The sequence below is a fragment of the Mixophyes fleayi genome, chromosome 2, assembly GCF_038048845.1.
Source record: "Mixophyes fleayi isolate aMixFle1 chromosome 2, aMixFle1.hap1, whole genome shotgun sequence".
In the NCBI taxonomy this organism is placed as follows: Eukaryota; Metazoa; Chordata; class Amphibia; order Anura; family Limnodynastidae; genus Mixophyes; species Mixophyes fleayi.
The window spans coordinates 374,505,692-374,522,449 of NC_134403.1; the positions used below are offsets into that span (position 1 = coordinate 374,505,692).

The window sequence follows — 16,758 nt, forward strand, 5'->3', positions numbered from 1 at the left end:
AAGGGGATGAGGTATGAGAGGAAGGAAAAACTATGAGCTCAGTTTTGGCAAGGTTAAGTTTGAGGAATCGAGAGGACATCCAGGAGGAGATGGCAGAGAGGCAGGTGGACACCCTAGAGAGGAGGGAGGAAGAGAGATCAGGAGAGGAGAGGTATAGTTAAGTGTTGTCAGCGTAAAGGTGGTAACTGAAGCCGAAGGAGCTGATGAGTTCACCCAGGGAGGAGGTGTATAGAGAGAAGAGTAAGGGTCCCAGAACAGAGCCCTAAGGGACCCCGACTGGAAGGGTGGACAGGGGAGAGAGACCCAGAGGTGGTGACAGAGAAGGATCGGTGAGTAAGGTAAGAGGTGAACCAGGACAGGACTGGGCCGGAGAGGCCGAAAGACTGGAGGGTGTGAAGAAGGAGGGGGTGGTCAACGGTGTCAAAGGCTGCAGAGAGGTCAAGGAGGATGAGAAGGGAGAAGTGGCCCCTGGCTTTAGCAGAGAGGAGGTCATTGGTGACTTTAGCCAGGGCAGTTTCAGTGGAGTGGAGGGGGTGGAAACCAGACTGTAGAGGATCAAGGAGGGAGTATTCAGAAAGGTAGGAGGTGAGACGGCTGCAGACGAGCCTCTCGAGAATTTTGGAGGCAAAAGGGAGAAGAGATATGGGGCGATAGTTCAAGAGAGAAGGGTCGAGATTAGGTTTCTTAAGAATGGGGGATACGAGAGCATGTTTGAAGGAGGAGGGGAAGATGCCAGTGGAGAGGGAGAGATTAAAGAGGTGAGCGAGATGGGAGCAGGTGGTGGGGGAAAGGGAGCAAAGAAGGTGGGAGGGGATGGGATCCAGGGGACAGGTAGTGGGGGGGAGGATGAAATGAGAGAGTGGACTTCCTTGCTGGTGGTGGGGCGGAAGGAGTGGAGGGGGAGGACGGAAGAGTGGGAGGGGTGGAAGAGAGAGTAGAGGAGGAGATTTCATGTCGGATGGCCTCGTTTTTAGAGGAGAAGAAGGAGGCGAAATTGGAGGCAGTCAGGGAGGAGGGAGGGGGTGGAGGGGAGGGGGCCAGGAGAGCGCTGAAGGTGGCGAAGAGGCGGCAGGGGTTAGAGGACTGGGAATAGATGAGGGATTTAAAGAAAGATTGTTTAGCGAGTGAGAGGGCAGAGCTGTAGGATGAAAGGATGAATTTAAAGTGGAGGAAGTCAGCCAGGGAGCGGGATTTTCTCCAGTGACGTTCGGCGGTACGGGAGCATTTTTGGAGGAAGCGGGTAAATTTGGAGTGCCAGGGTTGGGGTTTGGGCAGGGGGAGGGGAGCAGGAGAAGAGGGGAGAGAGAAGGAGAGGAGATGGTGGTCGGATAGAGGAAAGGGAGAGATGGAGAAGTCGGAGAGACTACATAGGTAGGAGAAGACAAGATCAAGGGAGTGACCAAGGCAGTGGGTAGAGGAGGAGGTCCATTGGGTGAGACCAAGGGAGGAAGAGAGGGTGAGCAGTTTGCTGGAAGCAGGGTAGGTGTGGTTGTCGATGGGGATGTTAAAGTCACCGAGAATGATCGAGGGGAGATCGGAGGAGAGGTGGTGAGGAAGCCAGCTAGCAAAGTTGTCAAGGAAAAGGGAGATGGGGCCAGGGGGGCGGTAGATGACAGTGACGCGGAGGTGGATGGGGTAGAAGAGGCGGATGGAGTGAGCTTCAAAGGAGGAGAAGGAGAGGGATGGTTCAGGGGGAATGACACGAAAAATACAGGTGGAAGAGAGGAGGAGGCCAACTCCACCGCCTGGGCGGGCACTTGATGCAGATAAGCCAGGGATTCAGCAGGAGAAGGGTTAATTGACAAGCCGGGTCGGTACACAGTAGATCAGTTGATGCAGATAAGCCAGGGTTTCAGCAGGAGAAGGGTTAACTGACAAGCCGGGTCGGTACACAGTAGATCAGTTGATGCAGATAAGCCAGGGATTCAGCAGGAGAAGGATTAACTGACAAGCCGGGTCGGTACACAGTAGGTCAATTGATGCAGATAAGCCAGGGATAGATGGTATGGCCTTGTCCTTGGAGTGATGATGACACTCCTTTGTACCCCCACAATAATTTCCCACTGTCTTCACAAGTTTTTAGATGTTTTATAATTGTGGACAGATGATTGTGTGGGAGGAAGGACACAGAGCTGATCTAACGTGCAGCCAGCTCCAACTGCCGCCCGCATGCACAGTATGTATATATATACTATATGGACACAAGTATTTGGACACTTGACCATTACACCAACAGGGACTGTAATGACATTGTATTCAGATACATATACTGTAATATGGAGTTGGTCCCTCTTTTGCAGTGATAACAGCTTCCACTCTTCTTGGAAGGCTTTCCACAAGATGTTGAGTGTTTCTGTGCCCATTCATTCTGTAGAGTATTTATGAGGTCAGGCACTGATGTTGGACTCGACTCGCAATCTCCATTCCAGTTCATCCAAAAGGTGTTCGATGGGGTTGAGGTCAGGGCTCTGTGTGGACCAGTCAAGTTCTTCCACACTGAACTCATCAAACCCTGTCTTTGTAGTCCTTGCTTTGTGCACTGGGGCACAGTCATGTTGGAATATAAAAGGACCTTCCCCAAACTGTTGTCACAAAGTTGGAAGCATAGTATTGTCCAAAATGACTTATTATGCTGAAGCATTAAGATTGGCCTTCACTGGAGATAAGGAGTCTAGCCCAAACCCTGAAAAACTGCCACATACCATTATCCATCCTCCACCAAACTTCATAGGTGGCATAATACAGTCAGGCAGGTAACGTTCTCATCGCCCATCTGACTGCCAAACAGAGAAGTGTGATTCGTCACTCCACAGAACACGTTTCCACTACTCTACAGTCCAGTGTCGGTGTGCTTTACACCACTCCATCCGACACTTGGCATTGGTCTTGGTGATGTGAGGCTTGTATGCAGCTGCTCGGCCATGGAAACCCATTCCATTAAACTCCCGCCGCACAGATTTTGTGCTTACATTAATGCCAGTGGAAGTTCGGAATTCTTCAGCTATGGAATCGGCAGAGTGTGGGCCACTTTTACGCACCATGTACCTTAGCAGTCGTTGACCCCACTCTGTGATTTTACGTGGTCTTCCGCTTCGTGGCTGAATTTCTGTTGTTCCTAAACGCTTCCACTTTCTAATAATATCACTTACAGCTGACTGTGGAATATCCAGCAGGGATGAAATTTCACGAACCGTCCTATTGCAAAGGTGGCATCCTATCACAGCACCACGCTTGTCACTGAGCTCTTCAGAACAACCCATTTTGTATCACAAATATTTGCAAATAGAGACTGCATGGCTAGGTGCATGATTTTATACACCTCTGGCAACGGGTCTGATTGGAACACCTCAATTCAATAATTAAAAGGTGTGGCCAAATACTTCGTTCATATAGAACCTCATTTAGAGTCGGACGCAAAGTCCGTTTAAGAAGTGTAGGAGTGGGAGTGTGCCGCAACTTGGTAGGGTATTACGAGTTGCAAGCAACCCCAGTTTCGTCCCACTCGTAATACCCTATGGAGCTGCGAGCAGTTCCTGCAGCTAGCTAACGCTTGCGCCACCTAATTCCTGCCGCACAGCTATAGCCGTTTTGACGTGTGTTGCGTCTGCGCCTCACTGCGACTAGGATGCATTTACACAGTCACGTCTTCACAATTCCGTGTTCCTCCCATTCTCTCGTAGTGAGTCGCAAGTGTTAATTGCGTCCAAGATGCAGGCGGATTTGGTGCTTTCTGCACATGCGTGGTAGTGTTTTTTGGTTAGATGCGCCTAAATCGGACTGTGCGTCCGACTCTAAATGAGGTCTATAGTGTGTGTATATATATATATATATATATATATATATATATATATAAAATAGTTTTTATCAATTTGTTTCTTTTGTACTGCACACTCTGGGTGATTAAAATCTCTGTCATTCGTCTTCTGCAGGACATAGTTGGATAATTAGGGGAATATATCTGTTTTCACTGCAGATCACCCATGTTATGTTCAGTATTCATATGGGGTTAACAATTTATGAAAAGTATGGATCCTGGATCTTCACGCATATAAGCTGTGGAAAAACCTAACTTAATTTGCCCTTCATAAAACTACCAGGGTTAACGCTCTTCTTCCTCGTAATCTGATGCATAAAGCAATGAGTAGAACAATCTCCTTCACCCCTTCCCTCCCCTAAAACCCTTCTCTCCCTCATTGTTTGTCTCCCCCCCCCCCTCTAAAAAATATAAACAAACAACATTTTACTTTTTATGTATAACATACCTGATTATAGGTAGTTACTCCGAGCTTTTCTTATTACTGAGAGTAAACACTTTGGAGTTTTGTATGTATACATCATGTTTATACTTTCTCTTGGTATGTGTCAAATTCAGTTTGTTTTGAAAAAACCCCTATTCATTATCACCTTTCAATAAGTTAATTATTTACAAATTCAACATCTGGTTGCAATGTGTGACATCATTGTATCCTAGGCTAAATATGGTCATTTGGTTGTATTGTTTTATAACCCGGTGGTATATGCCAAAATTGGTCATCATTTTTTTACATGGGTTAATAGAAGAAATTAGATTTTTATACATACAGTTCTCAGATTGTTTTATGAACAGGTCTCTTACAGGTGGGCACAGCAGAGTCCTGTGTGTAGTGAGGCAGCAACCTCTGGGGGTAAATGTATCAAGCTGAGAGTTTTCCGGCGGGTTTGAAAAGTGGAGATGTTGCCTATAGCAACCAATCAGATTCTAGCTATCATTTTGTAGAATGTACTAAATAAATGATAGCTAGAATCTGATTGGTTTTTCAAACCCGCCGGAAAACTCTCAGCTTGATACATTTACCCCCTGGTCTCATAGAGCAGTCCTTAGTAATTAGTGCTTCATACAGAACCTGCTTTAACTATCACACAGGCATTGGGATCATGTATCCTGGTGCTGATCAGACAGTGCTGAAAATCACAGGTCAGCCTCACACGCTGGATTATCGAGCACGTACAATATTCCATTGTTTGGTTCTGACCAGCAGCTTCTTCTGCATCACAAGATGTGTTGTCTTTTATCACCATTATTAGTGAAGCCTGATATGTGCTCCAAACATCCCAGGGCCGTGCAGACTGCTGGAGGTTTGGGACTTTAGGAGGGAGAGAGCCATACAGCCCCAGAGGGGAAAAAGGGTCTTCAGGCCCCCATTTGCCAAAGCTGGGTGGAGCGGCCATGACACCCCCAACACATGAAGCAATAAGGGGCCTTAGAGAACAAAGGTCTTCAGGCCCAGCTTAGGTGGGACCTGCTCCCATAACAGCCTCTGATGACTGGAGGAGAGGTGTCCATAAGGGTCTCACCCAACCTCTCAGAAGCACAGACAAGGACAACCCAGGCAGAGCCGGATTTAGACCTCACAGGGCCCTAGGCAGGATACTGGTTTTGGGCCTCCCCTCCCTGAAACAATCCATAGCACTATATTTTCGTAGCATACCATATACCCCTATAGTTAAGCAGAAGTGAAAGCATGTGCCGGCACGCAGCCAAAGGAAGTGTGGCCATAACATTGGGGGCGTGACTTGCATCATTGGGGGTGTACCTAACATGTGAAAAGAGCTAGGCCCTCCTCCTACAGAAAAATGCACCCCTAAATAATAACCAAGCAGTCCCGTTTTTTAAGTAGTTGGGTCAAAACAACTTAATAAGTATTTAAGTCAGGACAGAAATATTTACTGAGTAGTTTGCAAAAATAATACGCATAAATCCAAGTATGTGCTCTTGTCATTTTTGTCCCTCTATCATCACACTGTGCCCCTTCCTTGTCACTTTTGCCCCTTCACAATATCACATGTGCCCCTTCACCATCACCTCTGTGCCCCCTTTACCTTCACCTCTGTGCCCCTTCACCATCACCAACTCTGTGCCCCTTCACCATCACCACCTCTGTGCCCCTTCACCATCACCACCTCTGTCTTCTTTCTTTCCCGGCGCGCTGCTCCTCTGTTTGTCCAAACAGATATAAAATTAGAAAAAAGAGTAACGTTACCGCTTGTCGGGTCCCGGCAGTCTCTCCTCCTCTCTCTATCACTGAGACACTGAGAGGAGCAGAGACTGCCAGGACCCGACGAGCGGTCATCTGACTTTTTTTTTTTTTTCTTAAATGCATTTTCAGTCGGTTCTTGTGTATTATACCGGCGGCCAGAGGGGGATGGAAGGCAGAGGGGACCGCCCCTCTGCCTTGCCTACCCCACTCACCGTCAGCTCTGGCCGGGCCCTCTGGGTACTGCTGGGCCCTAGGCAGTTGCCTAGGTTGCCTAGTGGAAAATCCGGCCCTGAACCCAGGTGACTTTGTGGATGTATGTGTGTATTACATAAATACGTGCAGGGCAAGGAGATAAAACTGCTGCAAGAATTAGTGCGGTGTACCTTACACCAAGTGCATGTGGCACCCCCTACCACCAGTGCATGTGGTATCCCCCTACCACCAGTGCGTGTGGTATCCCCCTACCACCAGTGCGTGTGGTATCCCCCCTACCACCAGGGCCTGTGGTATCCCACTACCACCAGTGCATGTGGTATCCCACCACCAGTGCGTGTGGTATCCCCCCTACCACCAGTGCGTGTGGTATCCCCCTACCACCAGTGCGTGGGGTATCCCCCCTACCACCAGGGCCTGTGGTATCCCCCTACCACCAGTGCATGTGGTATCCCCCTACCACCAGTGCATGTGGTATCCCCCTACCACCAGTGCCTGTGGTATCCCCCCTACCACCAGTGCGTGTGGTATCCCAGCTACCACCAGTGCCTGTGGTATCCCCCCTACCACCAGTGCGTGTGGCACCCCCTACCACCAGTGCGTGTTGTATCCCCCCTACCACCAGTGCATGTGGTATCCCCCCCACCACCAGGGCCTGTGGTATCCCCCTACCACCAGTGCATGTGGTATCCCCCTACCACCAGTGCGTGTGGTATCCCACCTACCACCAGTGCCTGTGGTATCCCCCCTACCACCAGTGCATGTGGTATCCCCCCCACCACCAGGGCCTGTGGTATCGCCCTACCGCCAGGGCCTGTGGTATCCCCCTACCGCCAGGGCCTGTGGTATCCCCCTACCACCAGTGCATGTGGTATCCCCCCTACCACCAGTGCGTGTGGTATCCCCCTACCACCAGTGCATGTGGTATCCCCCCTACCACCAGGGCCTGTGGTATCCCCCTACCACCAGTGCGTGTGGTATCCCCCCTACCACAAGTGCGTGTGGTATCCCCCTACCACCAGTGCGTGTGGTATCCCCCTACCACCAGTGCATGTGGTATCCCCCTACCACCAGTGCGTGTGGTATCCCCCCTACCACAAGTGCGTGTGGTATCCCCCCTACCACCAGTGCGTGTGGTATCCCCCTACCACCAGTGCGTGTGGTATCCCCCTACCACCAGTGCGTGTGGTATCCCCCTACCACCAGTGCATCTGGTATCCCCCCTACCACCAGGGCCTGTGGTATCCCCCTACTACCAGTGCATGTGGTACCCCCCTACCACCAGTGCATCTGGTATCCCCCCTACCACCAGGGCCTGTGGTATCCCCCTACCACCAGTGCGTGTGGTATCCCCCTACCACCAGTGCATCTGGTATCCCCCCTACCACCAGGGCCTGTGGTATCCCCCTACTACCAGTGCATCTGGTATCCCCCCTACCACCAGGGCCTGTGGTACCCCCCCCTACCACCAGTGCATGTGGTATCCCCCCTACCACCAGTGCATGTGGTATCCCCCTACCACCAGTGCGTGTGGTATCCCCCTACCACCAGTGCATGTGGTATCCCCCTACCACCAGTGCATGTGGTATCCCCCTACCACCAGTGCGTGTGGTATCCCCCTACCACCAGTGCGTGTGGTATCCCCCTACCACCAGTGCATGTGGTATCCCCCCTACCACCAGTACATGTGGTACCCCCCCCCTACCACCAGGGCCTGTGGTACCCCCCTACCACCAGTGCCTGTGGTACCCCCCTACCACCAGTGCCTGTGGTACCCCCCTACCACCAGTGCCTGTGGTATCCCCCTACCACCAGTGCCTGTGGTATCCCCCTACCACCAGTGCATGTACCCCTGGCTCAGGTAGGAGGAAGGGACTGATGTGAGTTCTCTGTACAGCGCTGCGGAATCAGTGGCGCTATATAAATAAATGGTGGTGGTGATGATGGTGATGGTGATGGTGATGGTGATGGTGATGGTGATGGTGATGGTGATGGTGATGATGATGATGAAGGAGACCAGGTGCTTCATATTGTTACCATGGCCACTGGGATCACGTGACGGAGAGGAGGAAATGGCGGAGCGAGAAGTTACAGCTGAGACTACATTTCCCGGCATACCCCGGGGCGCACGTGCGCAGTGCAGCGGTGTCCAGGATGTATGATAGAGCAAGTGGGAAGCGGGATCATATGTTATTATAACACCGGGATGTATGTAGCATGCGCTATGTGCGATGTATACATATTATACATAACTGTGCTGCGCATGCGCAGTAGGCGTATACATTTCGCGGTCGCCATTTTATGATTGCCTTCACCCCTCCCACGTTGTTCTGTGCTTGACGATCGCACTGCGCATGCGTGAATGGCAGACCAGACCATTTTATCTGTATGGGGGAGTCCTTTTTATAGAAATGACGAGTTCCCAGGTGTTTAATCCCGCAGATGTCCCCGTGTCGCTGCTGTATGTGGTTATTATATGTCTGCCGGCCGTATACCGGGGCTGCGAACACTCGGCGGGTCACTACAGCACCGAGCACCTCCCCGGGTGGGCAGTGGCCTCACCCCTCCTGATAATGGTAGTGCCGGAGCCACTTCCTTTCCTTTCCGTACTGGAGCAGAGCAGCCGCCATGAGGTGAGGGCCGGGGTGTCCGGGGGGAACCGCTGCTCTCCTGCCCGGGGCCGCCCGAAAGGGGCCCCTGAGACCCCGGGGAGGAGAGAGGTGCAGTCCTGGCATCGTGCGATGTGGTCTTTGGCCGATGTGATCCTCCCTCAGTGCGGGCCGCCCTATTTGTGGCCCGGGGCTGTGGGGGGCCTGAGGGACGCTGACATGTGGCATCTGTGTGTATGTGTGTATAGTGTGACTGGCATGTGCGGGGTCTAATCCGTATATTTATGATGTGTGTAAATATCTAGAAACACTTCTATATATATCACTGGGGACCAGGGTTCCCTTACAGTAATATATATATATATATATATATATATATATATATATATATATATTACACACACTGCCATAGGCACCTCACACATACTATATATATTTATACACACATATATACACTGTGTTTTGGGCCATGTGTAGGTTTCTCCATGTAATGTGGTGGATGCCCCTGTATGTGGCTCCTGTGAGATCTCTTCCATCCTTCTACATTAGAACATGCTGCTTTGATGGTCACTGGGGGGGTCTGTGTATTATAGTGTGATCAGCCAATAACATGGAGACAGCAACAATGTAGGAAGGGTTTCTGGCAGGAGATATAAGGCTTCTCCTGGCATAGCTCAGTGCAGCCCCATATACTGTATTGATATCAGGACTGAAGTTCTGCATCCAGCTTTGAAACGTTTTGCTGGAAGGTAAATACATCTCAGGATATTACCTGTCACTTTCTATGGGATCCGGCTGTAACCCCTCCGGCCTGGTGTAAGATCCATCCTCCATTCACTGAGGCTGCGGTGTTGGGGGTGCAGAGCAATCTCTCATATGGTGATTTGCAGCTCTTTTAATACATAGATCCCTGTGTCCCTCGCTCTGGTGTCAGATGTCTGCTATGACCAGTCTGGACATGTTTTATGGTCATCAGATTTTAAATTGCAGTTACAGCATCTGGTGTGATTGGTATATATCTATTTGTATCTATCTTGAGTGTCCGACTGATGTGCTTAGGCCTATGTTAGGTTTTATAACATCTACTCTGAGCTAGTCTTGTATGTCCTAAAAGTGACAATTGCTGAGTGTTCATATTGAAATGGGATATATAATTATTCCAATTAGAAGCTCTTAAACATTTCTACTAACGTTGATGGCTTCATTCATCTTGGCTTTGAGTTGTGCAGCTTTTTTGCAATATAGAAATATTTCCCAATATGGAGTTTGTGGCACATTTCCTATAGTAGCACCATATGTCTTTAACCCAGTTAAATTCTGTGGTGTATGCTAATGGGTCACATACACACATGCATATTGTTGGTTTTTGTTTGTTTTGTTTGCATGTAAAACATTCATGGATCTGACGACTTATTTTCCTTAGTGTTACTATATCCTTTGGTACCTTTACTTGTTGCATTGCTGTGTTTCAAAATGGTGTTTTTTCCATTTCCGAGCATTGGAAATTATACAGTGGTCTATACAACAGTAGTAAAAGCTCAATTCTAAATGTGTTTTGAAGATGTATGCTGTTCATGTACTCTTTCCTAGTGCTTGTGTCATGCAGGTATATGGCCTTAGGTTTGTAGGATCAAGGATTAAACTGCTTGATAAGCATTAAACATTTTAGAATTAATATCTTAAGAACATTACAATGACATTTTTGTAACTTTCCCATGCGTTTAATTTTCTCTAACTCCATTTCACAAAAGTCCCAAGTTATTGTGTGACTGTCTTTATTTCTAATTGGCTTTTGAGGTGGTAAAGGAGTAGAAACCCTACCAATTTATCTCAAACATTTTTGGTAACTTGCAATGAAAGTTGCTTGAACTCTGCATTAATTAGAAAAAGAACAACTAAATTGGACAGGGGGGGGGGGGTTGTGTGAAGAGACGTCCTTCCTGCTATTGCTTTAGGGAGCGTTTGAGTGTGGTGGGGTATAGGAATTAATCTACATCTTTCTGCTTGTTAAATGAACTCTTCTATTTCTTTAGCATGCTCAGACTTCAAAAGAGGCTGGCCTCCAGCGTCCTGCGCTGCGGCAAGAAGAAAGTATGGCTGGATCCCAACGAGACCAATGAAATTGCTAACGCCAACTCCCGTAAGTGTCTTCCCAGTCCTCTCATCTAGTTTACTGTCCTCCAGCCCCGGTGACTATATTCTCACTGCTTCTCACGTAGGTCAGCAAATCCGGAAGCTGGTGAAGGATGGTCTGATTATCCGCAAACCAGTGACTGTCCACTCTCGTGCTCGGTGCCGTAAGAATACCCTCGCACGTAGGAAGGGCAGACATATGGGCATCGGTAAGTTTTGTGCATTTACAGATGGGGCAAAGCCGGCTTGGATTATCTTCAGTTAGTGGAATATATAGCTTGGTTTATTATAAAAATCGCCCATTAGTGTAGTTACATGTGGAAACGTTTTATGCCGATACTTACGTGCGGTCTTAAGCTGTGTCTGAGCACCTTGCTGTGATTTAATGACCCTACCTATCCAGCGTAATGAAGTCTGTTTAAAATCACATTTGTTGTCAAGTTGGGTCATATGATACTTGTATAGTTAAAGCTTGGAACACATGTGATGGTCCCACTGTTATTTCTTATATAAAAAAAAGTCATACTCGTTAAAACAATCATGAGTTTGACCCCCTTCATACTCTACTATTTCTCCTTAATTCACTCACTACTTACAATTTCTGCTTATTTTTGGGGCACATGTGAATTTGTTTTAAGATTCTATATTGCCCTCCACTTCGTGTGGGAGTTATCAGCTAGGAGGTTGTCTGTAGAATTGGATGGTCTCGGTTGTAACATTTATACACCATTGAAAAGTACCCATTAACTTCACTTCTGTCCCCGTCTTTTTTTTCAAATGTAAACGTTCAATTTGGGTTTTAAAAACCAGGTGATGAAACGTTTTTATTTCCTTGCAGGTAAGAGAAAGGGTACTGCCAACGCTCGTATGCCTGAGAAGCTGTCATGGATGAGGAGGATGAGAATTCTTCGCCGCCTGCTCCGTCGTTACCGCGAGTCTAAGAAGATTGACAGGCACATGTAAGGACTGATGTGATGGGGGAAATGCTTGTTAAACTATTGAGTGAAACTTATGAAGCAGAAACAATTTAAAAAAACTCATCTGATCTATCTTTACATTGTTAGTGTAGTGTGGAATGTAAGAGCCAGGAAAACTTTAAAGTTTGTTATTCTCTAATAAATAGCAAACCATACTAACGTCCCCACTGTTACACACAGCTCGCCCCTCTGACCGGTATTCCAATAACATTTCATAACCTGGCCTCAACTCTGTTCTTGATCTTGTGTCCTGATTCACACAGGGCACTGTGGCCGGATTCTTGGGTACCATACTACCTGGTACCAGGGTCACTGACATTTTCTCTAACCTCTTTAACCCTTCAGTTCCCCTTAAGCTGCCCACATTTAGACTCAAATGATCCTTTTTACTCTTGGTGAAATTCCCAAAACTACCCAGTGTTGAAGACGTGGTGTAATTAGATAACGTACCATCTGGTACACGTCCAGGCTGTGGGTTGTTAGTGTAGCTCATACTGGTACTATGTTCTCCACTCTGCTTTCTGTCAGTATTACTGAGTCCTCTTCATCTGTCTCCTCAGCTATATATCATGACATGTGTAACTGGCTTAATTACCATGGTCTAGGTATTTACCCTTACATTCATCTACATTACATTTCGCATCTATTTAGTGAATATCTTTTGGTAGCACATACTATCCTGCTGTGTTAATAACCCTACACAGCTTAGTGTCGGTAATAAAGATTGAGGGCAGGGCCCTGTATGTATCCCTGCTGCAGACTAACTGCACTGAGTTTGGTTATATGTCACTTCTAACTATCCTTCTCCTTCAGTCTCACCAAGTTCTCTTCCTATGTCCAGACTTCCCCCAAGTATAGTACTTATGAATCAAATGTGTCGCATCAACTGCCCTGCTGTTAAGCCTTAAGCCATGCAGGAAGTGCTGACTGTATGGTTTAGGCATAATTTAGTATCTATCATGTTTTAAAAAGAAAAAAATAACCATCAGTCTATTATCCACATGATAATGTGGAACCAAAATACAAATCCATTTGTCCATTTAAAAAAAATACTGAAATAAATGGTAAGTTTCCATTTAGTTTTAGTACTTTGGCCGCCTCGTGTCAGTCTGTGCACAATGGTTTTGTTATCTCAACAAATCAACATTTTCTTTACTTTTTATTTTAATACATAAAATTCAAAGATATTAATTTCAGAAACTTTAATCCTGTGTCTCCATGGACTGTATTACCTGACTGTTGTCTCTTCAGCCTGGAGATAACTTACAGTGCAGTATTTGTTGTGCCCCTCTACGGTCTTTGCATTCAGTTTAACGCAATACAATGCAGCTGAAGCAGGATGGGATACCAGAGCTCTGGTCCTTTGTTATTCCTTTCTTACGTTCTATTTTGAGGTCTGCTTCATTGCTGTACAGGTCCTGCTGAGGGGCAATGTCTGCAGTTATACTTCTAACCCCTATACTGCTGTATAATGTTGGTGTTTGGGTCACAACATAGAGCTTCAGTCAGTTGGAAGACGTACACGTCCCGTGTAAAACCGTGATCCTACGCTCTTCTAGAGAACGATCGCTGGTTACACATGAGGAAAGTGATCTCGGATCCATATATATCCTCATAAGTCCCTGGGACATGGTGATGAGATCTTCTGTGTCAGATGGGAAACGTCTAGTACATGTAACAGTGTTTACATGGTCTGAGATAGACTTGGATATCATAAATCAACACTTTGGGTTTGTACAGGGCTCTATCTCTGTATTGGTGTAAGTTTGTCTTGTTGCCATAGATTGATACATTCTCGTACAATATACTTATTAAGTGTCAATCTAGTGGTTCACATGAAAATATATATAGTTGTATTGTGTAATGTACAGTTGACTCAAAGGGGAAATTTGTTACTTTGGTGTTTAAAACTGTTCTTTTTTTGTATTAGGTACCACAGTCTGTATCTGAAGGTGAAGGGTAACGTGTTTAAGAACAAGCGTATTCTTATGGAGCACATCCACAAACTGAAGGCTGACAAAGCTCGCAAGAAGCTGTTGGCGTAAGTACCCCCTGGTGGCTGACATAGTGTCTGCAAGGGTTAATGTGTTACTTAGATTTGTATGGTGTCTGGATTGCATGGAACTTATTGGGGGGGTTTAGAAGAACCTGCAATGTACGAGTGGCTGTTTTAAAGCCTATAAAGATTGTGGATCACATTATCTCTGGAAACTGCTCCACATCCTAAAATTACTTGTATTCTGACTGGATATTCTTCAAGGATAAATTCCCACCATGTGACTCTTTATACATCCATGAAACAGTGCAGTTTAAGGCTTCTGCTGTTCACAGTACTAGCCGAGGAGCAAATAGTGACAATGCCCAAGTTTTTAGCTGTAAAATTCCATATAAAGCCATAGTGACATTACAAGGAGCAGTAGAGCGCTATGTACGCCATTGGCACCTCTTGCATCTCTCCAGTGCACGTGTGGTAACATCGGGAAACAAGCAACTTAAAATATTGCGCTGTAAAAATAAAAAACTGCAAGATTTTTGCTTTATTAATTAGCTCCAACACTTACTGCAATGCTGTATTCTGACAACAGCTGGTCTAACCCATCAGTTATGCTGCTTTAAAAGAACCTTCTCTGCAGATTTCCTGCTTATTGTGGTTATTGCTTTGTGTAATCACAGTTGGCTTACACAGAATTAAGGGCAGCTTGTAACTTAATCCATCCTGAGTTCACCACTATATAAGTGGAGACCTTTTACTAAATGATGGTGCTGGGCTCTGACTGAGGGTGGAGGAACACATGAAGGTATAAACGATGGCCGAGCTGTTTTGGGATTTATCCCCAACGCTCCATGTATGGGGGGCGCTAGTGCTGGGATAAAGGATGTGTGGCCTACAGTGATGTGTTATCCTGTATAGTGGTTATTTGAGCAGAGTGCAGGATATCTTCCAGCAGTACAATAATATCCCTCCCTCTCTCTGCAGTGACCAGGCAGAAGCTCGCAGGTCCAAGACAAAGGAGGCAAGGAAGCGTCGTGAGGAGAGACTCCAGGCCAAGAAAGAAGAAATTATCAAGACCCTCTCCAAGGAAGAGGAGTCCAGCAAGAAGTAATTCCCTGCCCCCCAGTGTGTGTGTGTACAGAGTACTGCCCTGTGCTAGCTCAATAAACCTACTCACCCTACAATGTGTCTTCATCATTACTGACAGTATTCTCAGACCTCTTCACAAATGACTGACTCTTCAAACTCTGAATAATTGAGGTTTATGAATTCACAATTTTTTGGGCCAATTTTGATTAGTTACAATTGTCTCCTGGTTAACTTTAATTTAAAAAAAAATTATTTGATTAAAAAGTGGACCTTTCATCCCCACTTAACTACTGGCTGTTATACTTTCTCTATCCTGCATAAGTGCAAATGTAATCTACAAAATGGAATTCCTTTTTGAGTCTTTTCGATTGCGAGTACAAATTGTTACTCAGTTAAGTTTTAGCCAGACGGCTCCTCTATTTCAAACCATGAATTTGTAACGTTGGGTTCTTATTTTGTATTTGGCTTTTGTGTGCTTTCCCCCGGAGGAGTAAGACAGGACCAGATATTTTGGACAACTGCTTTAAACATGCCCCTTTCATACATCAAGTTGGGCTTAGTTGTCCATTTTATGTAAGTAAAAGTAAGACTAATACAGCAGGTAATTCTTGATAAAGGAAATAGACCTATATCGCAATTTAGTCATTTTCCCTCTTTGGAGCAGCACTAAGTGCTTTAAGTATATCTGAGATGGGACAGATCCCTCAAAATAAGAATTAAAAACCAGATGACGTTATCAAAGAGCGTTTACTAGTTTTTAGTTGAGTCTTGGTTGCATCAGATAATGAAGAAAGCTTTCAAATCTTAGTGGGGCTCTGACGTGAGCCTTATCTGATATACAAGAAGTAGCAGCACTGTTAAAGTTTTAGTTAGAGGATGCACTATCATCTCGGATGTCTTGTATGTATTTACTGTCACTGTTCTAGCTAGTAAGACGTGGGGTTTACCTGTGTTGTGTTTTAGGAGCACCTAAATCTATAGACAGAATCTTTGAAATTCCCCCATCGTTATGTTTCTTGTAGAGGGAGCAGAGATTTGGGAGTTGGGCTGATTAACTGTAAGTTTCTACTGCTGTGTTGTATAAGATGACTTGTGTCATTAATGTGAATATTCTCTGCCACGGCCTTATCAATCCTCTGCATCTTCAGAGTCATAACTACAGTCTTAGAGGGATGCAAAATAGTACAACTCTTTATTCTTATAACCAGTGTAACCTTTGTAGCTGATCATTTTCAGGGGTCAGACTTTACATTAGGGGCTTAAAGGTGTTCTCAGTAGGCGATGCTCCTGTAGGGGGTACCACACGCCCTGGTGGTGGGGGGGATACCACATGCACTGGTGGTAGGGGGGGGGGGGAATACCACATGCACGGGTGGCAGGGGGGAAATACCACATGCACGGGTGGTAGGGGGGGGGGGGAATACCACATGCACGGGTGGTAGGGGGGGGGGGGAATACCACATGCACGGGTGGTGTGGGGGGGGGGGGGAATACCACATGCACGGGTGGTAGGGGGGGGAGAATACCACATGCACGGGTGGTAGGGGGGGGGGGGGGGGGGGAATACCACACGCACGGGTGGTACAGTATTTCTTGCAGCAGTTTTATTTAATCTCCCTGCATTTATTTACTTAATACACAGATGAAACCTTTTTCTTTTTCACATGGGTTGTCCTTGATGTTCATGAGACCCTTATGGACAGCCCTCTACCCAGTCATCAGAGGCT

The 16,758-nt window shown here is 46.6% G+C and overlaps 1 protein-coding gene across 1 annotated transcript; it reads left to right on the top strand.

The window, feature by feature from the left end:
* Positions 1–8,764: 8,764 nt before the first annotated feature.
* RPL19 (ribosomal protein L19) lies at positions 8,765–15,126 on the top strand. Its single transcript, XM_075197479.1, has 6 exons — positions 8,765–8,863; positions 10,873–10,979; positions 11,059–11,181; positions 11,811–11,931; positions 13,880–13,990; positions 14,927–15,126. The coding sequence occupies exons 1-6, from the start codon at positions 8,859–8,861 to the stop codon at positions 15,051–15,053; spliced, it is 594 nt and encodes a 197-aa protein (XP_075053580.1). The 5' UTR covers positions 8,765–8,858; the 3' UTR covers positions 15,054–15,126.
* The last annotated feature ends 1,632 nt before the right edge of the window (positions 15,127–16,758 follow it).